Source organism: Panthera leo, chromosome F2 (assembly GCF_018350215.1).
Source record: "Panthera leo isolate Ple1 chromosome F2, P.leo_Ple1_pat1.1, whole genome shotgun sequence".
Taxonomy (NCBI): Eukaryota; Metazoa; Chordata; class Mammalia; order Carnivora; family Felidae; genus Panthera; species Panthera leo.
Genome location: NC_056695.1, coordinates 10,602,189 through 10,627,399, shown reverse-complemented (window position 1 = coordinate 10,627,399; position 25,211 = coordinate 10,602,189). Strand labels below are relative to the sequence as shown.

General features: G+C 40.1%; 1 protein-coding gene across 4 annotated transcripts in view; it reads left to right on the top strand.

Annotated features, from left to right (window-relative positions):
• TOX (thymocyte selection associated high mobility group box) overlaps nt 1-25,211 on the top strand; it is a 306,751-nt gene that overhangs the window by 243,384 nt on the left and 38,156 nt on the right. For all 4 annotated transcript variants that reach the window (XM_042924257.1, XM_042924261.1, XM_042924260.1 and 1 more), the window contains exon 4: nt 13,643-13,924. In XM_042924257.1, the coding sequence (XP_042780191.1) occupies nt 13,643-13,924 (282 nt within the window). The remainder of the gene's footprint in view (nt 1-13,642; nt 13,925-25,211) is intronic.

Below are 25,211 nucleotides of genomic sequence, written 5' to 3'. Positions count from 1 at the left end.
AGAGTCGTGAAGCGTTCACATAATTAATCCATGAGCCCAGCCTGGACCACAGGAAGCCTCGTGCATTCTTACCTCCCTTGCAAAGTGTTTTGTTTTTCTTTTTCCTTCTGGATCACTTGTGTCACTAAGAAGTGAATGGCACCGATTGACGAGTGGGGCAATATAAAGAAAAGTTTTGATCAAAATGTTCGAGTCAGTTGTTCTGCGAAAGCATAATTTGTGGGGCAGCATTTGTAGCTAGAGATCTGGATCAAAATGACTACTGTTGGTGTGCCCATAGCGTGATTTAGGAGCAGGTGTAATAACCCACATTATTTTTGAAACTGTGGGCCCATATTTAGGGGCCGACAAAATGGTCTTTGCTAATGGAGCATCAAATGTTAGTGTGGTTTATTGGCTTCTTTCAGTTAGAACAACTGGATACCTCAGAATATATATTGACAGATAGTCTGGAAACTACAGACAAAGTCTCTAGCAATCCTGAAATTTAGAAGCTAAAGCATTTGACAATTTAAGCAGGCATCAAACCATCAGATTACCCTCAGTCACGTTTTTAAAAAATGTGATTTGATTGTGTGTTGAATTGTTAAGGTTGAATTTAGTGGAAAAGCCACACAATTATTTTAGTTTGTTCAATTTTATTTCACATTATCTTACATAAATCATTACTTTTATGAAAGTAGAGCAAGTATAGTAGACCATCTAACAATCAAACGATGTATCTTTTTTTTTTTAATTTTTTTTTAACGTTTATTTATTCTTGAGACAGAGAGAGACACAGCATGAACGGGGGAGGGGCAGAGAGAGAGGGAAACACAGAATCAGAAGCAGGCTCCAGGCTCTGAGCCGTCAGCCCAGAGCCCGACGCGGGGCTCGAACTCACGGAACGCGAGATCGTGACCTGAGCCGAAGTCGGATGCTTAACCGACTGCGCCACCCAGGCTCCCCAAACGATGTATCTTAGTGTCCGTAATAATTGCCTCCAGAATTCAATTCCCACTTACTTGTACTGTTCCAAAGTCTTCCTATTTAAAAAAAAAAAAAAAAAACATTTTTAATTGGGGCGGCTGGGTTGGTTAAGCATCCGACTTCGGCTCAGGTCACGATCTTGCAGCTCACGAGTTCGAGCCCCGAGTCAGGCTCTATGCCGGCAGCTCAGAGCCTGGACCCTGCTTCAGGTTCTGTGCCTCTCTCTGTCTCCCTCTGCCCCTCCCCCACTCGGGCACTGTCTCTCCCTCTCTAAAGCACACAAACATACTGAAAACATTTTTTGTTGAAGTACAGTTGACACACAATGTCATTTGGCTTCAGGCATTCAACGTGATGACTGGACAAGTCTAGACAGCGTGCTCTGCTCACAAGTGTAGCTACCATCTGCCACCACGCAACGCCAATTCAGCACCATTAACTGTAATCCCTGTGCGGTCCTTTGTACCCTCGTGGCTTGTGCCTTCCATAGCTGGAAGCCTGTAGCTCCCACTCCCTTCACCCATTTTGCCCATCCCCACCTCCACCTCTGGCAACCATCAGCTTGTTCTCTGTTTTTATCGGTCTGTTTCTGCTTTTGTTCGTGTGTTTTGTTTTAAAAGCCTTCTTAGTTCCCAGTGGTGCTCACAGCAGTTTCAACGCATTACAGACAGACTCCTTGTTGCAACATCATTTGTACATTTCAGTGCAGTCGGAAACCACCCTTTCTCCTCTGCAATCCTATGGTGGTGTGTTTTTGGTTATGGCAACTAATCCCCTCGGACTATTATAGTATGTCTCCCTACCCTGTGAGCTCTCCCATCACAGGGACAGTCTTATCTGCCTTAATTTCCCCTATGACTTATCACAGTACCGGACACAGAGTAAGTGTTCAGTAAAACACTTCGGACTGAATTTCCTACCCAAAGCATCGGCACATTGGATTCAGTCATTCTAGGTTCTAGCTGCGTCTTCCCCAGCAAGCACTTTCAGCTAAACTTTCTTAAAAGAACATCTAACGCATCAGTACATATACTGGATCCAGAGCACAGGTGTCATGGTTATGATACAGGCTTGGAGATCAGGCAGCTTGTGACCAATATAAGCTGGTTCACTTACCAATATAAGCTGGTTCACTTACTGGATAGCTGAATGATCCTCTCACTGAGCCTTTGGTCCTCCACGGGTCTGATGATCTCACCTGGTTATTGTGAGGGTTAAATAAGGCAGTGTGCTTAGTATATCAGGTAGGACCCGTAAGTGTTAGATATTATTAACAAAAGAACTTAAGACCACAATTATCAAAGGCTATCACTGAGCACTTGAGACTGATCTGTGGACAGTTATCTGTGTGTCAGGTATCGACCAGTTTAAATCAGTTGTACTAAGCGTCATTTCCTGGAGAAATAGATTTAAAATGGGAAAGATATATTAGCTATTTTTTATAATTGATACCTAAATTTTTTTAAGTTTATTTAGACAGAGACAGAGCTAACACAGGTGGGGGAGGGGCAGAGAGAGAGGGAGAGAGAGAGAATCCCAAGCAGGCCATGCAAGGCCAGCACAGGGCTCAATGCAGGGCTTGAACCCACAAAGCCGTGAGATCATGATCTGAGACAAAAATCACGAATCAGACACTTAACCGACTGAGCCACTCAACTGATACCTAAACTTATGTCATCATCACACAGGGTTATAATCATGAAGAATTGTGATCCATTTTAACTCTTTATGCCGTAATTACCTAATTTCAACATAGATTTTGTAGATGTTAAACCTGTAAATGGTAGAAAATTCAAATTGTTAACATTAGTGTTTTTAAAATTAGTCACTATTAAAACCTAATTATTGGTTGTGTGGCTCTATGTTAGTGGACATTGAAAGATGCACAAAATTGAAGACATTTGTCCAAATTAAAATTAGAACATGTAGCTCATATGTTCTAAATGAACATGTTTGCCTCTCCAATAATAATTTCATTATCACCAAGTTACAGGATAGAGTTTTAATTATGACCTTTATATCAGTAGAAGCCATGTATTTGGGATTAAAAACCTACTGCTTTAACTAGTCTAGTTAAAGACTGTGGCTTGATACATTCTGGGCTCCAACTTTTATAAAAACCAGAGAACACTCCTAATAACACTTTTCTAATTTCATGGTTCAATGCACAGTCAGTAAAGATTTAAATAATTCAGAAAGAAAGCCTATTCTCTTTCTTTATTAGAAGTTTGAGTCAGGCAAATTCTTTGACATTTAATAGGTTTTTAACCCTTTTAATAACTTTTTATAATGAAATTTATTGGCAGTTGTTTTAGAGAAAGGGTTATTATATTAGCATGAATAGCAGTCACTAGTTTTTATGATTAGTTTTGAGACCTTGACCTTATAGAACTCAAAGTGTATAAAAGCATAAATGAGTAATGTTAATATTAACGAAATTAGGTATACCCACAATTATGAAGACTGTATATAACGATATTCATCCCATTATGTAACATGCTATAAAATTTTGGCAGCCAAATATTTGAATTTTTTAATTGTTTTAAAGGAGCTTAAGGTCACTTACAGAGTCAGACACTTTAAAGGAACTGAAAGACAGGGTAATTTTCCTGGACTGATTTTACCAAATTATTAATATTATACTCAATAGGAGAGGATTTCTAGCCTTTTCCTATCTTGGTTTCATGCTATTTTAAATGTTTTATAATACATTATTAAAAGGATTATTGGAAGATTTCCATAATAAAATACTAATTTAAAATTGTACTTTTCTTCAAGTCCCCAATAACCTAGGAACATACAAATATTCTGCATAAGAAAGCTATCGGGCCCAAGCAGAATATAAGGTTTTAATTTTGCTTCTTGAGATGTACTTTTAAGTGAATGTCATGTGTATCTAATGATTTAAGAGCCTCTAAAAGAACTCAAATGTCACTTTCTGAACTGATGTTAAGAAGTCAATATTCCACTTGACATCTCCATTTTTACTCACATCCCATTAACATTGCAGTGGAAAGTATGAAATTCAGTTAAATTTTCAGGTTTAAATATAGTATAAAGAACCATTTCAGCTGACTTGTGATGCTATAAATACACAGAGCTATTTCTCGTAGATAAACCACAGATCCCATAGGGCGTGTCTCGTAGCATTTACCAAATCTCTTGTCACCTATCTTTCCAATCCATTCTTTTTGTTCCCATGCACGCAATCCTTTCAAAGTATTCTGAAAATAAGGCGCATTATTCAGTCCCTTCTTTTGGCACATCAAAGCAGAGATGTGAACAGACATTAGCATGTTTGAGTACACTTTAATATAAGATTATAGTTCCATGAACAAAGCGCTGCGTCTACTTTGTAGTGCAGACGCAAAAGGAAAGGCGCGATCTATACGAATAAAGGGCTTCATCGACTCTCATCATAGGTAGACCCAGTGCCAACTCATAGACTCCTTTTACCAGAGGTGTACTACCAACTCAGGTATTTGGGGAACCAGAGAGTTGACCAGATGGTCTCCTAAACCCTTTCGGATGAGACAAAGCTTTTAGTCGGTCTTCATCGTACGCCATTAATTGGAATTATGAGAGATGCTCTTCGTCAATTAAGAGTCAAGCTTGCCTGTTGTACATTTGCATGTTTCTTTTATTTGAGCCAGACAGAAGAGTCCCGTCAAGGGCACACTGGAGCACAATGTCAGCTTGTTAATACTGACGTTGATAGTTTAACAGTAACAGTAGGAGGCGAATAGTGTTGGCGTGAAGCAATCAGAAATGGATGCCTCAATTTGAGTGAAAAATATCTTGCCGACCGTGTGCCACTATACCCCATAACCTTCTGGCCAAGGGTGTGATCCAAAGAGGGGATTATATGTCCAGAGTTTAATGGGAGAGAAGAGTATACTGTGACGTGGAATACCTTTTTACGCATTTAAATTTTTTTGAACTTTGTAGCTACCAGTTAGCCTGTTAGCTGTGATTGGGAAGCTATTAAAATCCGGGTTATAAGTTCAACCTTTATCCGGGCTACTGACTTTCTCACAGTGAAACCCTGTGCTCTCTGACATAAGCTGCCCAGCTTATCCTGGAGACGATCTCCACGGATGCAAGCTTTTGGCTACCAGAATGCCTGGTCACGACTATGTCAGTGGCTCACCAAGAACTAGGACTAGTTGAGGAAAGTTGACTCCAGAGGATACCAAAAGGTAGACATCTCCATCTTCCACTAAAGGTGACCCGGGTGGTCAAAAATAGGTTTACATTTGACAGAACATCTTCATAGTCTTTATTTTAACCCATCCTCGAGCAAGCATTTAAGGTCAGTACACTTCCCCCTCTTGAAAGTGAGCTGCGTAAGGACAGATTTCAGCGTGCTCCCTCGCCATTGTTAACGTGGCCCCAACTGCAGTGGCTGGTACAGAGTCGGCACCAATAAATAGTTGTTGTTGAAAAATCGTTATCCCTAGTTTAGAGGTGGAAAACAAGAGGCAATTCAGTTAAAAGTAAGATAGATCATTCGATTCAGAGTCAGCCCGATGATGTCATGAGCAAGGTCCCCTCTACGATGGCACACTGCCTCACGTCTAGAAAAAGGAAGAAAAAAGGAATTTTTAAAAATGGCGTAAAGTTGCTTGTCCGGTTGGTTATACGGATCAATCCAGACGCACACACAAGGGCGATTAAGATGCTCTCTAGATCTAGCAGGTGTGACAGAAATAGAAGTCAAGTTTGGTTACACAGGGGCAGGACCTGGCAAAGACGATGAGGACATTGAGAAGTTGGGGATCCCCCCCACACACACCCACACACACCCCCACTGTGGCTATCTGCCCTTTAGCATCTGATCTTTGGTTCATGCCTGGGAAAGCATACACAAATTTCATTGATTAAATTGAAAATTGGTGAAATGATCTTTAGCCAGTATAATTATTGGCCCTGACTTTTAAAACTTTCAATGGTGTTTTCCTCTAACACATCAAATCCCTTGAGTGATATGGGTCCCATTCATGGAAGAGGCCATAATGAGGGAGAGACCCCAGTCTGAGGGAGGAGGAAGGTTAGGCATTATGGAAGTTCCCATGGGCTTGACCATTTGTTTCACTGAGGTAGTTTTCATCTTTCCCTATGATGGTGGTTCTAGAAAGTGCTATGTCTTTCCATTTGGCAAATATCTAATGAATTGTACTCCAGAGCTCTTGCTTTCCTGTGATAATTAGTTTTATAATTACTATTTACCCTAACTAAACTACAAATATCCCATTTTAGTGTTTTGTGAAGAAATCTGAGCCCTGTTTATTCACATTGTCTTTTGGAAGAAAATTCGATTCCATCAAGTTATTCTGACTCAATATTGAACATAAAAATACATGTTCATAAAAATATCCAGTCTTGCCTTTGAACTTCACTTTTCCTAATCTTTAAAACTACAGCATGTGCTTTGCATATGTATTTTCCAGATTTCCCCTCTTGACATTATCAATGTTCAATGTCAGAAGTCTAACAGCAAAACTGTCGAAGTTTATTTAAATTACACGTTTCTAAATAATAAATAGAACACACATGGAGATCACCTAGAAACGATTTATTTAATTTGTTTGGACAACAAATAATTTAGCTCTCTCTTGGAATATGCACTTAGGAAAATAATACATGAAATTTGATTATTAAATTTAGCCACGCATTCATTCTGGTGTATACATTTACATATTAATTGAATCCCTGGCAAAAATATGTAATCAAATTGGGAACTTAAATAATATCAACATTTACATTCTTCTCGTAGACTCGTAGAGTGCATTATTCCCGAGAAAAATGGGAACTACTTGGTCTTCCTGGCCTGACTGATCATGTAAGGCTCTACGTACTACCAACAGCAGGCTCAGAAGTTTTTCTTTAGATGCTAAGGACGGTATGTGTTTGATAGAACCGAGAGTAAGCCCTTGTCACAGCCTAAGCCAGCAGGGTCCCCTCATAGCCCCGGGGAAAGCGCTCAACGGTGAAGGGTATCAAATGCTGACAGACAGGGGTAAATGGACGAGCTTCATAGATTCCTCACGTTCTGCTGTTCCCGCTGCAATTGGCACACGTCCAGGCCTTGCCGGCAAAGACCACAGAAAGCAGCAGCTGGTAAACCACATTAGCAAATAAGGCCTCGGGGCTCCCCATGTTCCAGGCTCTGTTCACCAACTGCTATTCACTCAAACAGCTGGATCAGGGCAGAGAGAGCCAAGACGTCATTAGGGTTTTATGTGTACAACTGTTTTGATATGGATTGTCGGCTAGAGGCAGAGATAATGATAGCTTTCAAGGCTTGCATGTTGGGCCGGGAAGGGATGCTGACATTTGAAAGAAGAAAACAGACTCTGGAAGGATGGTGAATTCACACGGTCTCAAACACTGAAATGCAGGCCTTCCTTTCTTCCGGTGCCGTTCGGGTGTGCAGTCTTCACGCCGTCCAGCCACTGATGCGTTGCTCCAAGTGTTTGGTTTTTGGCTTTGGGTATGGCTGCTACACCAGAACGTGGCTCATTTTTTAAAAATAATCTGAAATGAGCTACCTGGGATCCCCCCCCCCCCCGCCCCTTTAAAGAAAATCCAAGGAGAAGACAGTGCGAACGCACTCTGGAACATGTATCAAATAGTATACCCGAGGTCTCCCGCTAGAGCGCTGTCCTCAACCTGGAGCTTTTAACACTGTCGGTAATGGGGGGGAGCGTGGTGTTAGGACCAAGCCCCAGATCACAAGGCAGGGTCATGCGGGAGAATACACGGTATCTGCTTTGGTTTCCTAAGTGATTTTAACTGAGCTTTTGCTCTCCATTCATGGAAAAAAGGTTTTGAAAGAACTCCGTTGACATCTTCTCGTCATCGTTGTAATCCTCCTCGATTATTTTCATTAACATTTGTCAGCTCCCGTAATTGTAGGACCACATCAGTCCTCAGTAGCAAACTGTAAAATTTAAGGAAACAGTTGTGATTCTCAAGAAAAGTGAAATTTAGCACCCGTTTTCAGTGGATTGAGTTTCCCCAAAGGGAAGATAGATATTAAGAGCCATTCAAAAGTAAAATGCTAACAATACCAAGGACTTTTAGCCAAGGAAAAATGAAGTTCACTGGGTTTGAAATAAACAAAACGAGAAATAAACACATCAGAAAGTAGCTTGGAGATGCTCGAGTCCTGAGAAGTTAGCAAACGAAGTTCCCAAAAGATCATGGGAAGCCCGCATCATTAATCTTAATTGTACCTGGCCTCAACATCTAGTCAGTGTCACTCAAGAAATATATGTCATATTATATATACCTATGGTCTGCCATGATCTGTCCTAGATACTAGGGCTACACTAGTAAACAAAAGAGATTCCAACCCTGCCTTTTTGCGCTTATAATCCATGAGGGTCTATCAGTTAAGATTAGGTTGAACCTCACGTAAAAGTAAACTCAAAATGACAGTAACTCTAAAAAGGACAGACATTTACGTTCCTTTCACTTTAAAGACTCCCACAGTAAGTAGATTGTCCAGGGTCTTGTAGTTTCAGAATAATCAAACATTCAAACATCTTTTTGTTGTGCCGCCAACGTCCTCAAGGCGATGCCTCTTGGTTCAAGACATTTCCCCCAAGCTCTAGCGATCGCACCCACAGTTTTGCCAGCAGGAAAGAACAAAGGACGGTGAGCCTTTCCCTTTAAGGACATTTCTTGGAAGTACCCACACAATACTTTCACTTATATTTCATTAGCCAGAACGCGGTCACATGGCCCGACAGAGTTGCAGATGAAGCTAGGAAGTGCCCTTTGTTGGGTTTCTGCCACAAAGGGAAACAGACATTATTCAAATCGGGACTGATGTTAGATGAAGCTCACTGGAAAAAGAGAAAACTCATCAAACTGGTTAGTCGGTTTCTACAGATAGTACTCATTTCTTCACTTATATACTGACTCAGCAAATATTTTTTGAATACTCGGAATGCCTAATTTAATTAAGAGAGATCTCATGAGGGATTGAAAAACACATTAGTCACATTAATGTGAAAAGCACATTAATGAAGAATACCGTCTAGGAGATACATACATAGTAGACTAAGAAATCTACAAGTGGCGTCCCATAAAGAAAGTATAGACAAAATGCTTTAGCAGTTCAGAAGAAGAAGGTTCTGGAAGATTTGTAGATGAAGTGACTTTTGAACTTGCCTTTAAACTATATTTAAGGTTTAAATAGTATCAATATGGTAATCGCATTATGGAATTGAGAAAAGCACAAATATGTAGAGCAGATTTCATTTCCACTTTGATCTTTGTTGGTAGAGAGACCTGAGATCATTTAAACTCTATTATCCTCAATAGACTTGTACAGAGCAGCCATTTCTATAGGGCTGCCTCAAAGGGGAATAATAACGCTTGACAGATAAAAGTACTGAACAAACCACAGATCACTGAGCAAAGTTTGGGGTTTTTTTAACCGTTTTTTTAAATTTTTCTGACAGCAACGGCTCAAAAAATGGCTACTGAATGCTGGAAGAGCAACACAGCCAAAGACATACGCTCAGGGGAGAGAGACGTAGGCAAAGAGGAGCAATTAATTGGGTTTGGCTGAGCAGTAAAGGTGTGAAGGATAGTCATAGGGCATATGGTTTATTCGGAACCTCTCATGACACGCTGAAGAGTCTGGATGTAATCTGATAGGCAGATATCATCGGGAAGGTTTTGAGCCTGTGGCTCATGAAGAGTGATTCTGCGGTACTCTTCAGGGTGGATGCGAAGAGATTCTTTTTAGTTTAGTAACCATTGCAAGTGAAGAGGTGATGAAGGCATTCATGAAGTACATGAATGGGTGTGGACATGAATAGAAGGCAGATGGAAGCGTTCTTTTTGAGCAGACTCAGTGGAACTCACAAGACTGATAGGAAAGGAAAGAATCAAAAGTGACTAAAACATTTTGAGTAGGGATGACAGGGAGGATGAAGGTTTCATCAACAGAAACTGGACGCACAGTACCAGTTTGAGAAAGGAAACTTTGGGGTGGACGAAATGTGACTCAAGCAGAATGCTGGGAAATAGTTTAGGTGGGGAGAGCTGTAGGAAGACAAGAAGTCAACAAAGGAGTCAAGAAGAATCAAAGAGAAGAGCAGTTGTTATTAAAGATGCCTGAAGTGAACTATTCACAATACGTTCAAAATGTTGGAAATTAACGGAGATAATATTTTGCGAGGCGAAGTTTTATATTTGGCATTAAGACCGTAGTCAATCAATATCTTTCTAGAAGGAAACCAGTAATCAAAACATTTGCTTACCTTCATGAGCTAACTAATTAATCTTATTTGTCAATAATCAGACTCCATCCAGTTTAATTTTCCCCATATTATACATTAGGCAATGATTAATACTGAACTGACTTCCGTGAGCGCAAGGTAAAATGGAAATACTAATATGGAAATGGGTGTTAATATCTGACATTCCTAAATGCATCTGAGCGCTGAAGAGATGGCTATGCTCTCCAATTTGTGCTTTTCGCCCTCCACACAGGAAAATTATTCTTTGATTCAGTGTTAAAGCTGCTGCCTGCCTGGCCTAATATCATGGTGACATGATATTCGGACTAATGATGAGTTTGCTGAGAAAGAGGTACCCTGTTGAGTACTTCATTGTCCTTACCTAAAGTCATTCTTTACCCCACTTTAGTGATGCCCACCTTCCTCCACTCATAAAACAAAGGTGAGAATACGAATTGTAGTATTCAGAGGCCTGTCTACAACATTCATTAAAACGAGAAAACAAGTAGACCGATTACAAGATGGTGGGGGAGATAGGTGCCATAAAATGAGATTGTAGGCCATTGAAGACCCTTGGTTGTAGTCATAAATCTGAAACTCTGTATGTAGGTCAATTTAAAAATCATCCTCTGCAATATCATGTTAAAACCACAATATTTCTGAAAGAGTAAGAAGCAGTGGGCTCCAAACAGGTAGGTTACAAACCGTCATGCTTTGTAACAGCACTTATATGAAGGAGAAATACAGTTATCAATTAGTCAAAAACTTTTGGAAAGATGATTTAGTTAAGGTAGGATTTCGCTAATAAACATTTTATTTTTTTTTTTTAATTTTTTTAATGTTTATTTATTTTTGAAGAGAGACAGAGACAGAATGCGACTGGGTTAAGGCAGAGAGAGAGGGAGGCACAGAATCCGGGCTCTGAGCCGTCAGCACAGAGCCTGACGTGGGGCTCGAACTCACAAGCTGTGAGATCATGACCCGAGTCGAAGTCGGTCGCTCAACCAACTGAGCCACCCAGGCACCCCGCTAATAAACATTTTAAATTTACAAGGCTAGAAAAATGTGTCTTCCTACAAATGTGTATGTGTGAACATGTGCTGGGTTGGGGAGAGGAAGCTGCCCTGGATAGGACAGTCCCATTATGGACATCCACAACTCTGTGCCCGTAATAAGAGAGTGTTCTACATGCTACGGAAAAAAAAAAACAAAACACAGTAGGACTCCAGAACATTAGAAAGTAGGCTTGAAAGGCCACCTAGTTGGAGAGTGTTATGCTAAGTGAAATAAGTCATACAGAGAAGGACAGATTCCGTATGTTTTCACTCCTATGTGGATCCTGAGAAACTTAACAGAAGACCATGGGGGAGGGGAAGGAAAAAAAAAATGGTTAGAGAGGGAGGGAGCCAAAGCATAAGAGACTCTTAAAAACTGAGAACAAAGTGAGGGTTTATGGGGAGTGGGAGGGAGGGGAGGGTGGGTGATGGGTATTGAGGAGGGCACCTGTTGGGATGAGCACTGGGTGTTGTATGGAAACCAATTTGACAATAAATTTCATATTAAAAAAAAAAAAAGAAAGAAAGAAAAAGAAAAGCCACCTAGTATAGACTGCTTCTTCTGTGTACTTTCAAAAGTGGCCTCGATTTTTATGATACCCTCTGTTAATGGCACAATTTCAAGGGTATCTGTTAAAGCTAGTATGATTTCATAAGGAAGATCAAATTATGTAAGTGACGCGAACAGCTATGAAGGGAGAAGAAAACATTTTAGTAAATGTGAGTGGAGACAACGTGGATGGAGTACATAAAAAGTAGTAGGGTTGGAGAAATACAGTTTAAATTCTGGAAAAAATGTTGATTTTTGCTGCTGGAGAGCAGCAAATACAAAACCATGGGGCTGACCTAAGCCTTTGCCACGAGTGTAGGATGCCAGAGCCAGAGTGTAGGATGATACATAGAACCAAGTCGGAGCATTAAAAAAAAATTAAAAAAGAAAAAAAGCGGGGAGGCACCTGGCTGGCTCAGTCGGTTGAGTGTCTGACTTTGGCTCAGGTCATGATCTCATGGTTCGTGAGTTTGAGCCCTGCGTCGGGCTGTATGTGGCAGCTCAGAGCCTGGAGGCTGCTTCAGATTCTGTGCCTCCCTCTCACTCTGCCCCTCCAATGCAAGCAGACACCTCTGCAGTCTCACCTTCAGTTTCAGATAGATCTAACTAGGTTGGTAAAACGACTAGGCGACATTGGTAGACAATGATTTTATTACCAAAAGAAACAAAAAGAAGCCTATGGCTAAGTAATTTAATTGACCTTTACAGTATTTCTATGTCATGGGAACATATGCTGACAGGCAATTATGGGCCATTCTGACACCATGTGGGATTTTTTTTTCAATGAAACAGGAAAAGATATCATTATTAATTTTATTTTTTCAGTTCTGAAATGTAACTAACCATACGCCTCTTCATTGCCCTTCTTTTTTCCATTTTTTTCTTTTTTCCCCTCTCTTGTTTTATAATCCTCTACCTGCATGAACTCCCCAACTCCCCTCAGAGTGAAAAAAATGAGCCACTTCTATAAGCAGGGCAAAATACTCATTAGTTTAAGTTTGAAAATGTCAGAGAAACGTTAAGTGAAATCCACCATACTCCTCTTATACAACACATTTGACCTCTAGATACGTTAAGAGCTTCATCCTCCAATGCTTTTAATTCTAATCCTTGCAGAGACAAAATTCATTGCTTGAATTACAAGAGTGAGTCTCATTAAGGCTAAAAAGCAGTGACCCAGATAGCATAATGGATTAATATGGTGACCTTGCAACTTTAGAGCTTTACTTTCAAATCTGACTGTGCAGTCAAACCATTGCAATAGTCAATTAATCAATTGGTTAATACCAGCCTGTAGTGTTCTGAGTCTGGAAGTTAGTAGATCATTTTAGCCAAAACTAGCCTATATAGAATTAAACTAAGAATCGTAGTACACTTAACTCGCAAAACCTTTCTTAAAGGATCAGAATAAAAGAAATAGTGTTTCACGAATGGCTGCAATGCTGTAATCACTAATAACTATATAATTTTGAGATTCTAAGAAGCATCATTTTTGAAGCTTACGTCATAAATATCTACTAATGATATATGTTTGCATGTCTTTAAGAAAGTAAATATAATTAATCAGGTCTTGAGTAATGAAATGGGATGTTGACTGAATTCTCAAGTTCTATTCTTTGGTAACAGTGGCTTTAAGGTGATGTATATGTTAGGGTTATTCTATGCTAGAGAGGGATTGGGGGTTGAGGTGGAAATATGCATAGTTCAGCAAGACATTCTACAGAGTTTTCGAAGTCTAAAGAATTAAAAAAATTTTTTTTTCTGGAAATATGTTTGTGAAAAATGATTCCCATCTTTGTTTTTGGTAGATGCAAGATATACGGAATCCAGAAGGAACTCAATATAGCTCCCACCCTCAGATGGCAGCCGTGAGACCAAGGGGTCAGCCTGCAGACATCAGGCAGCAGCCAGGAATGATGCAGCATGGCCAGCTGACCACCATCAACCAGTCACAGCTAAGTGCTCAGCTTGGCCTGAATATGGGAGGAAGCAGCGTCCCCCACAACTCCCCATCTCCACCCGGAAGCAAGTCTGCAACTCCTTCCCCGTCTAGTTCAGTGCATGAAGATGAAGGTGATGATACCTCTAAGGTATGACTAGGCCATTTTTAGGACCTATAGGAAATGCTTCTTGCCTAAAAGGAGTATTCTTTAATACCTTCCTTGACCAGTGATGCATGCAAGTTTGTATCATCCAAATGAGAAATGTTGGTGGGGGACATACTTTTTTAAGAAGCATGGAGTTACAAACTGAATAGATTAAATCACTTGCTTTTCCAATTACATTTTTCAGTCCCCAGTAAATCCTTTAAATACAGATGTATGAAGCATTAAAGTAGACTTCACCCACAAAATATAAGGTCTGCATCGTGAGTAGGGAGAATAAGTCTTGTAGAACTCAACATCCAGGGGAGCCTGGGTGGCTCAGTCGGTTAAGCGGCCGACTTCAGCTCAGGTCATGATCTCACGGTCCGTGAGTTCGAGCCCCGCGTTGGGCTCTGTGCTGACAGCTCAGAGCCTGGAGCCTGTTTCAGATTCTGTGTCTCCCTCTCTCTGACCCTCCCCCGTTCATGCTCTGTCTCTCTCTGTCTCAAAAATAAATAAACGTTAAAAAAAAAGTTTAAAAAAATAAAAAATAAAAAAAAAAGAACTCAACATCCAAAATGAAGCTTAATTCACCATTCGAAAGCATCTATTTTAATTTAACAATCTTATTTTAAAAAGGCAACATCTCAGGGATACAGTGATGGCTGTGTGTGTGTGTGTGTGTGTGTGTGTGTGTGTGTGCGTGTGCACATGTGCATGCATAAAACCTTTGAGATTATTCGTCCCAACCATTTCATACTGAGAATGAGGAAGGTAAGGACCAGGGATATTCTATGACTCCCTTCCATTAGCGGAAGCCTGGGTGTTTCCTGGCTTACTTTCTGTTAACCCCATGCCAGCATGGTTGTCTGTCTCTCCCTCTGTGTCACATTAAGTTATCTGTACAGGAAGCTAAGCCTTAAGTGTCCTTAGCTTGGAAAATTACCTGCAGAAGCTTTTAGATCTTTAAAATATCCCAGACAGCTTTTTTAAATGTCTGCACCAAACCCAAGTGCATTCTCACTCAAAAACACCAAAATAATCTTTTCATTACCTTGGTTATCAGTCAAGCATCTTCCAGATTTGTCCCATTTCTGGGAAGGACCCTTGTGCCCATTTACCATGCAAAATACTCACAGCTACAGGACTATTTCATATTCCTCCTTTTTCCTTTAATCTTACTAATGACTCGTCACTTGTGTCAGCCCTTTGTTTTCTTTTGACTTTTACAAGAGTTTTATTTTAGGGGAAATTAATCTGTCAACATGCTACCAAAAACAACCTGGTGGGGATCTGACCTATATGGATAACTTTCCAATAGCTATACAATTTTTTTAAGTTTATTTAATTATTTTGAGAGAGACAGAGACAGTGCAAGTAGGAGAGGGGCAGAGAGGGAGAGAGAGAGAGAGAGGATCCCAAGCAGCCTCCACACTGCCAGTGCAGAGCCCAAGGTGGAGCTCAAATTCCCAAAGCCATGAGAGCATGACCTGAGCCCAAACTGAGATGGGCACTTAAACGACTAAGCCACCCCAATGCCCCTGCTATATTAGTTTTTTAAAGATACAGATAAATAGTGACTTAGATTTCTTTAGCCTAATTACCAAGACAAGGCTGCTGCATCGACTATAATTTATTATTCTCAGTATTCGTTTTTCTATTAATTTTTTTTAACATTTATTTATTTTTGAGAGACAGAGAGATACAGAGCATGAGCAGGGGAGGGGCAGAGAGAAAGGGAGACACAGAATCCCAAGCAGGTTCCAGGCTCTGCGCTATCAGCACAGAGCCCGATGTGGGGCTCAAACTCGCAAACCACGAGATCGTGACCGGAGCCGAAGTCGGACGCCCCACCGACTGAGCCACCCGGGCACCCTTTATTCTCAGTATTCTTGATGCTCTGGCATGTGGGCCTTGATCCTGGAAAAACTACATCTCCTGGGGCTCGCTAATTCCAAGAAATAGGACATGACTCCCCTGTGAGCACACTTTTGATAAACAAACCAACCAATCTGGAACACATACCCCTAGTCGTTCACTTTGTCAAACTCACAGCAAGTCGATATATCTCCACCGGACCAAGGACCAGACAACTAGGAACCACCTCTGTAGCCCATAGCTCACTGATGTTGTTCAAACTATCCAATCCTTATTCAGCATACCTACCCCGCCTCACCCATCCCTTCCCACAAAAACCCCAAACAAGGCTCTGGGCCACGGTCAGCCCTCTCTCCGTGTCTGCCTCGTAAGCGCCCCCTTGACTGTGTGCTGTGCCTTCTGTTTCTAGGTATCTGTGAATACAGGCGTCTTCCTTCATGACAGTCCTTTCCATATCTGCTGTCTTACTACCCCTGATTAGAACAAATCCTGGGGACACTTTAGGAAAGCTGCGTAGCCAAACATCATTGCTCATGCTGGTCTTGTCCACCTGCACAGCTTATTCCTATTGTCCATGAGCCCGTAAGGTACAAAGGCCGGAGATTAATTGATATGACATAAATAATTTATGGGGCTAGTGACAGCCCGCCCTTTAGCTGGTCCTTGAGAGGACAAAATAATATTCTTAAGAAAACCTGTGTTATTCTAGCAGTATCTAACAGTTGATGGGTACCTGGGCCTAAAGGTGAGCACCAAGAATCTGTTTGTGGCCAGTGATTTTGATGTTGGGTGACGCATGAGTAATTCAAGTGAATTCCCTACACATAAATGCTATGTACTCTATTATGAGGAGGGGGAAAATCAATGTTCTTCCTATAGTAAAGATCAATTTGTGCATCTAGATTATATCTTTATCAGTATCCGTTGCTGACATTTCAGGAAATTAGTACACAATTAGCATCTTCTGACAGTAAGTGGTATGCAGGATTATTCTGACTTACAATATCGTTTTCCACACTCTTCAGCATATATGAGTAGAAGACTGAGTAGAAGCCAGAAATTCATAGAGTTAACATTCACAGATTCCGCCATTCCTATTGGCCCATAAGGTCCGCGTCTTGTAATTTTGCTGAGGCATGAGTTTGTACGTTTCACACCCGGCTGGTGTGAAAATTTACCAGTGCACATCCTATCCTGTCATTCAACGTCCACATCTCAAAATAACTTACAGCTCATCGTGAAGTATAAGTATTGCACAGTAGAATTGGTACTCGGTTAGTGGTATATTTTTGAATTAGCCATGGGTGAAAGCTTGGGGATGGATTTCTTTTCTTAAGAAGCCATTTCTTAAAACGGCTCTCTGTCTATACACATATTGTCAAGTTCATATTTATTTTTTAAAGTGTATTTGTTTCTTTTGAGAAAGAAGAAACATGTGTACAAGGGGAGGATGGGCAGAGAGAGGGAGAGAGAGAACCCCAGGCAGTCTCCTCGCTGTCAGCGCAGAGCCGGACGCGGGGCTCGGACTCACGAACCGTGAGCTCACGACCTGAGCCGAAGTCGGACGCTTAACCGACTGAGCCACCCAGGCGCCCCAAGTTCATATTTGGCTTAAGTGTATTTTCCATCTTAAGAAAACCTACCTTCCAATTCCAGCTCTGCACACTGTTCTTCACCTTCTCTCCAGTTCAAAACCTTCCTCCCCGTTCATTCAACTTATATTTATTAAATGCCTGAAACCCCTCTGATGAAAATGTGCAAGCACTCTTCATCAGAAGATTAAACTGGCATTTTTTCCTTTATCCATGAGCAGGATTTATATGGAAGGTACCGCAACAGCTCCCGTTAAATGTGAAAGAGCATTAAGTCAAAAAGATCACTTAAATCATTTCTAACAAGAGAACTAAAAAAGAATACTTCGTCTCATACCAGGAAAAAAACAAAAAGCTTTTAAAGCTTCCCTCTTCACACTTTGAGCTCTCGTAAGCAATTAGGTATTAAATCCAGCTTATCTAATTGAACAATTAAATGAAATGAGTTTGTTGTGACAGAGAGAAATATTGCAAATACATCAGTAAAATAAATTATCACCTTATAAACACTATCCATGGTCCCGACTGCTCTGGGGCTGTGTTGACAGCCTGAGGTCATAAACTACACGTACAGTAAAACATCAAAGAAACATAAACTTGGGGAGCTTGTGGTTCTAAGCCTGTAATCCAGCTCTTGTAATACAACAGACACTGCGAGACACTTAAAGTATCTGCATTAGAAGTATATTTTTAGCACACTTTTCCCTTTCGGGAAATTACGGGCTAAGAACCACAGTTTATCTTTCTCCATCCTTGTACTTTCGACTTTTCTACTTCAAATATCGTCAAGTTTTACATGGGTCCCTTGTAAATGGCATATAGTTAGATATTCTTTACCTTTTTTAAGTTTATTTATTTATTTTGAGAGAGAGAGCTCGAGCAGGGGACGGGCAGAGAGCGAGGGAGAGAGAGTCCCAGGGAGTCTCTGTACTGTCACTGCGGAGCCCAAGGCACCCGGGGCACGATCCTACAAACCGTGAGATCATGACCTGAGCTGAGATCAAAAGTCAGAGGCTCGACTGACTGAGCCACCCAGGTGCCCCTACTTTTAAATAAAACTGGCTTTTGGGCGCCTGGGTGGCTCAGTCGGTTGGGCGTCCGACTTCAGCTCAGGTCACGATCTCGCGGTCCGTGAGTTCGAGCCCCGCGTCGGGCTCTGGGCTGATGGCTCGGAGCCTGGAGCCTGCTTCCGATTCTGTGTCTCCCTCTCTCTCTGCCCCTCCCCCGTTCATGCTCTGTCTCTCTCTGTCTCAAAAATAAATAAATGTTAAAAAAAAAAATTAAAAAAAAAATAAAACTGGCTTTATTTATATCAATATAAACTGATATAAACCCTAAAATATTTGGGTTTATTTCTCCATTTAAGTATGTTGCTTCCTATTTCTCCCACATATTCCATGTTCCTTTTTCTCTTTTTTACCTTCTTTAAGATTGTTCTCATTTTACTCGTTCCATAATTTTACATTGTAATATGGGAAATTTTGTACTTTCTCTCCATTTAGTAGCTGCCTCTGACACACCAATGCATAAAATTCTAACATCGATTAATATATTTACTCTTATATTAACTCCAAACACCCCCCCCTTCAGATTTATAGCAGAACAGTTATTGCTGTTGTTTCAATCATAATTTAATTGAATGATGTCATTCAATAAACTCCATGAAGCATTATTTTTATCACTTTCGCAGTCTTTTTTCCTTTAGCTATTTCTACATATTTAGTGTTTTCTTGCACCTGATACCGTTTTCCCTATGCCTTTAAAATTTGCTTTCTCGAGGGGCGCCTCGGTGGCTCAGTCAGTTAGGCACCCGACTTAGGCTCAGGTCATGATCTCACCATTTGGGAGTTCGAGCTCCACGTTGGGCTCTGTGCTGACAACTCAGAGCCCGGAGCCTGCTTCGGATTCTGTGTCCCCCTCTTTCTCTGTCCCTCCCCTACTTGCTCACGTGCTCTCTCGCTCTCTCTCTCAAAAATAAACATTAAAAAAATTTTTTTAATTTGCTTTCACGAGGAATATGGGAACCCTGATCGCCTTGAAAACTACTTTCCCTGTGTCTGGAATTTTAGGTTGCTAGTGACTCTCTTCAATCATATTGAACATATTCTATTTCCCCATTGAATCCTGAGTTTTATGATTGCTTTCGAGAATTCTACTGCTCCACTGTCTTTTCTTTGAAAGCAATCTGCCTTGATTCTCTGACTGGTTTTAAGATCTTCTCTTGCCTTTGGCATCTGGCAGCTTCACTGTGATGTGTGTGGGTCTTTAAACTTACCGTGAATTTAATATTTCCGTTTAAACCAGTCCCGGGGAATTTTCAGCCATTATTGTTTTTCAGATATTTGCCTCTGTCCCATCTGGCTCCTTTCTCATTCTTGAATTCTAACACATTATGCGCTAGACTTTCTTTCATCTTTTCCACTTTCTTGCCCCTTTGTCTTATATTCTGACTAATTTATTCATGTCATTTTCCCACTTCATAATTCTCTTTTCAGCTAGATGTGATCTGAAATTAAAGACGACCTATTAAGGGTTTCAGTTCAATTATTTTGTATTTCTAGTTTTATGTGGTTCTTTCTCAAATCTGGTTGGGCTGTTTTTTTACCTGCTGGCTCTTTATCCATATATGTCACCCTTTTGTTCCTTTGACAGTTCGCTAATTCCAGCACCTTAGGTCTTTGGAGGTCAGTTTCTATCATCCATAGCTGCTGCTGGCTCTTGCTTTTGATGCCATGTTTTGCTTTTGCTTTTTGGCTTCTAGAATAAAAGCTGATGTTCATTAGAACTTGATGAGGATTCCATCGGACCTTATCCACAGGAGGGTTCTTCTGGGAATGACTAGAACCACTCCTGGCTTGAAGTCTTTCCAGGTCACCCAAGTAGAACGCATTCAGGGTATCAGTCCTTAACAAATGCTGGTTTCTCTCTATGAATTATCACAAAAGATATTTTCCACTCTTCATTCAGTATCGTCCTTGCAGGTTCTGAGAGGGCGCACGTAGGAGAAGTTGTTTTATCACACCCTGGCACTGAGAGTCTAGTTATTTTCTGTCCTGACTTTGATAGGAACCCTCTTGTTAAGCACCTCACTTTCAGTCAGCCATGGGCTTTGTCTGCTATCTGTTGCACCTTTGACTCAATTTTACCAGGCTCAGCAACGATCTTGAAGACAAAAGCTGGCTTCAGTACTCTGCTCACTCCTTTGGGTCCCTGCTTTCACTTACTTTTTGCTTTTTTAAGAGTTTCTTACTAATCTGCTAGTTCATCAGTGCGTGTACTTTGCCATGCTGGGCAGAGAGAGGTTTTTTCCTCAGAGCAAGTAGGCTAAGTCACTACAGCAACAATTAAATAAGCCTTTAGAAAAGTGCTTTTTATTTACCACTGTTCTGACGGCAAGAAGATTCCTGTACAAAGTAAAAATGATAAGCAGACAGGTTTCTATAAACGCTAAGTGAAATCAAGCGATGTTAGAACCAAATGTCAAGTCACATTATCAAGCAATAGGACAGCAAATTGGGACTCCAAAGTCTCGTATTTTCCTCATTGAACTGTCTTTAGTATGCAGCTGTTCAACACTTCAGATGGTATAATATAATATGTATGATACTTTTAAAGAATTCCTTAGATCCCAGCCATTGAAAAAAAATATTCACTCCTTATTTACCAAAAATAAAGTATCCCATTGGTGAAGGCTGAGCCTAACAAAGTAGTTCTGGGGAAAAATAACAAAATCCAGTCAAATAGCCAGTTAGCACTCAATTCTAAATAGTTGTTCCTAAAATCCATTTGAGTAATTAAATCATACTAGGACGAAGTATTCTCAAGGGGTATATGTTCCTAGACGATTCATGCCCTAGATCGTTGAGCACACTTTATTAATTCATGGAGTAAAAATAAAGTGAGATTGAACACAGGCACCTTGCGCATTCTACACACAGCAGGAGAAACCCTCTTTCCAAAAGAATAAGAAGTGAAAAGTATTGCCCCAGAGAGGCACATTTGGAAAAGACCATGTGAATTCCACAGAATTGACAAATATAAATATAATAGGTATATATAATTGCAATCAACTCTCTTCCTCGCTTTCACGTAGTTTTTTCTGGACAGTGGCCCAAATTGCGTATCCTTACATAAGGCCACTGAGTACCCTTGCTGAACTCATCATCCTCAAGCAATACTCAGCTATGTTTGGCAGGATCAGGGATCCTTAAAAATGAATTTGCTTTATAAACGATGATACACATTCACACTGGTGAATCATTTCAAGAGTATAGCATTTCATAAACCTTTTTTTTATAATTGATGTTTTGAGTCATTGAATGTACTGTTATTATTAATGATAATAATAAACCTGATTGCAAAATGAAAGAAGTATTATTGCAGCCTTGCTGATTTCAGAGTAACCAGATGACTTACTTTCCATGCTTATTTGAATTTATTCTCATAAGGGGATTTTGGACGGCATAGTTTAGAGAGAAAAGAGAGAATGAATTTAAGTAGCAAAATTTTTCACTTACAGCAACAGCACCATCACAAAAAGTGCTGTGATATGTCCTGTTTCTATGGCGAAGATTTTATAATATTTACTTTATATGATAAGAGTTATAAGTAGAGTTCCATGTTGTTTGTTCAGCCTATTATGCAGATGGTGCTTGATTAAAATCTATTTTAAACTCCAGCGATTACTGCAAGATAGTGTGCATTAAACAGCTCTCCCAGCTCCATTAAAGGCTTTGGGACCGCGGCAGTTTATTTTAAATATGCTTATAGACGTTTCTAGCTTCTCCAGGGACATTTCAATATCAGTGATTCTCTTTCCTTGAGAGTCTTAACTCGTGTACTCTGTATTCTTAAGAAGTATTATCTAAGCAACACCGTTAACACACGCTTTTTTAAAGTGAAAAATTATTGTTTTCTTGTGATAAATAAGTTAAATACATCACTATAATTAAGCAATAAGACATGACAGGAGTGGGTTACCAGGAGCCTAAGGACACCTCCAGGGATTGTAGAAATAAATCTATGTCTGCGAGTAAGTTACAGGAAGCCCATGCGTCTGCGTGAAGCTTATGTGAGAGTAATATTTATTTATGCATTTGTGTATGTATTTATTTATTCATTAGTGCCTTAATCGGATGTGAAGTAAATCTGTCAGTGATCAGGATTACAGTTAGGGCCATTACAACCCAGCCGTGTTTTGGTTTTCATACAACTTTTACATTTGTTTCGAATGCCCTTTGTCTTGGAACTCAGAGCCTTTGCCCGGTGCTGTAAGATACAGCAGTGGACGTGTGTGGTGATCCACAGCATGTAGGACCCCATACCAAGGCTGGGAGAAATTAACAAGGCTGGACACAGGAATGGCACCTGGTCCTTACTTCGAATGTGCTTGTCATCACGGGGAGTTTATACTTTTGCATTATACGGTTTCTTCTCTATTCGAGAGCTTATGATGTTGGGAGTGAATTTAACGCTCTCATTTTAGAGCCCTAGTAACTTTAGAAATGTTGCGCTCTAAAACAGTGCCCGGTACACAATGCTGTACTGTCCATTGCAGTCGCCACTGGTCATGCATGACAGCACCTTCAAATGTAACTAATTAAAATCAAATAAATAGAAAATACACTTTATCAGTTGTATGGCTCTAGAGCCATATGTGGCTAGCGGCCACCCTTTCCGACAGCACAGAGAATATTTCCATCTTTCCAGAACATTCTATGAGACAGTGCTGCTCTCGACTTTAGAAGTCAGGGTCTCTTAGAAAATTAGGATGTAAAATTATAAGCTTTCATCCATCTAAGTAGGAATTCAGGATCTAGACAATACTCAAAATTAAGGTTCAGGGACCTATTATAAATCCATTTAGCTGATTTTTCCACCGTAATGATATTCATCATCGTGTTCATCCCAAGTAGTTGGTGGTCAAAAAAGCCAGGTGTCTTTCAAAATGCAATCTGTTACTGGCACGTAAGTGGATCCAAATTATAACAACGATTTTTTCCTCAAGGAGGCTTTGCATATGAGCAATGATCATGTGCTTTTCAAATACATGATGAAGCTACCTCCAGAAAGTAGGCCTTACAAATCCCCGGTTCCTTACACAGGATCTAAAACAATAGCTCATTTCTGTATCCTCAGGAACACAAGAAAAATGAAAAATAAATAATCAGGAGGTTCATGTGGCAGACACCCTTAAACTCACATAGCACTGCCCAAGTAGTCGGATGCATTAGATATCAAACCACAATGAGGACTTTTCATTCCATTATGCTGCACCCTAAAAACAAAGATGTTGTGCTTACCCAATAAGTCTTTATACAAGGAACACTGATTACCTTCAAAGCACATTTTATTTTTTAAAAATAGAGAGCTTTTGGGGAGCCTGGGCGGCTCAGTCCGTTAGGTGTTCGGCTTCAGCTCAGGTCACAATCTCATGGTTCGTGAGTTCGAGCCCCGCTTTGGGCTCTGTGCTCACAGCCCAGAACCTGGAGCCTGCTTCAGATTCTGTGTCTCCCTCTCTCTCTGCCCCTCACCGCCTTGCACTCTGTTCCTCTCTCTCTCTCTCTCTCTCTCTCAAAAATAAATATTTTAAAAAATTTAAAAAAAAATAGAGACCTTTCATAAATAGTGTTTGTTTTTGCTTTTTCCTCTTCTGTCAGCCTGCGATGGAAGTCAGGGCATAGCTGAAATCCCAGTTCAGTTCCATATGGGCAATTCTGTAAGTGGTCAGAATATTATGATCCAAGAATATAGTTTTAGTGATCTACTTTAATTACTGAGGGAAAGACAAGTGAATCCTGAGATGTAAATATTTTGTGTGTAGCCTTTAGCTTGGCCATCTCGGGTGCCAGTTTTCCTTAATGGCAGAGGTGGCTGGCCTAGGTGGCTCAGTTGGTTAAGCAGCCAACTCTTAATTCTAGCTCAGGTCATGATCTCGCAGTTTGTGAGATCGAGCCCCGCGTCAGACTCCATCCTGTCAGCACAGGATTCTCTCTCTCCCTCTCTCTTGGCCCCTTCCCCACTACTCTCTGTGTCTCTCTCAAAATAAATAAATAAACTTAAATAAATATCAATCGGTAATCAGTCAATCAATCAGGCTTGCACCCGACTGTCCAAATAACAATTTAAAAAGGAAAGGTTGCATAAAGTTCAGCGGTTCGAAGACAATTTTGGACAGTGGAGGAGGGAAATTATTTAAATAATTTGGGAAAATCTTTTAATAAGTGTATTTACATTGCATCATAGGATATTGACTTCTGTGATTGACATTTGAGTATTTTCCAGAAAGATTGATAACCTCTGCAATCATAGAAATTTTAATACGTCACTAATTTTTTAACTGAAATTTCAAATGAACCCAGGTAAAAATATTCCATATGGATAAGCATTTATTTTCCTACACTTTGTTCCCTGTTTCTAAATATTTTCAATCCTTGAAGCAACATGACCTCCAATATCATGATCCCTCCATTTTTTAATATTCTTCCTTATGGACTTTGGTTAACTCCTTTCTATTTTTCTTTTTAATGAATATTTTGTAATTAAAAATATAAGAATGGTCATGTTTATAAAATATTATGAAAAAGACAAAGAAGAAAATCATGAAGATTCAGTCTATAACCCAGAGGAATGACTATTAATGTATCAAATATTTTCTAAAAGTCTATTTGTTTTCTGTCTTACTACATATGTGTTTATTGTCCTAAAGCTCTCAAGTAAATTAGCATGGTTTAATTTCCTATCACAGAAACCACTTCTGCTTTGATTTATTCCTCCTCTAAGTTATGTTATTATTTTATGTTATAATTTTTATTACTATTCTA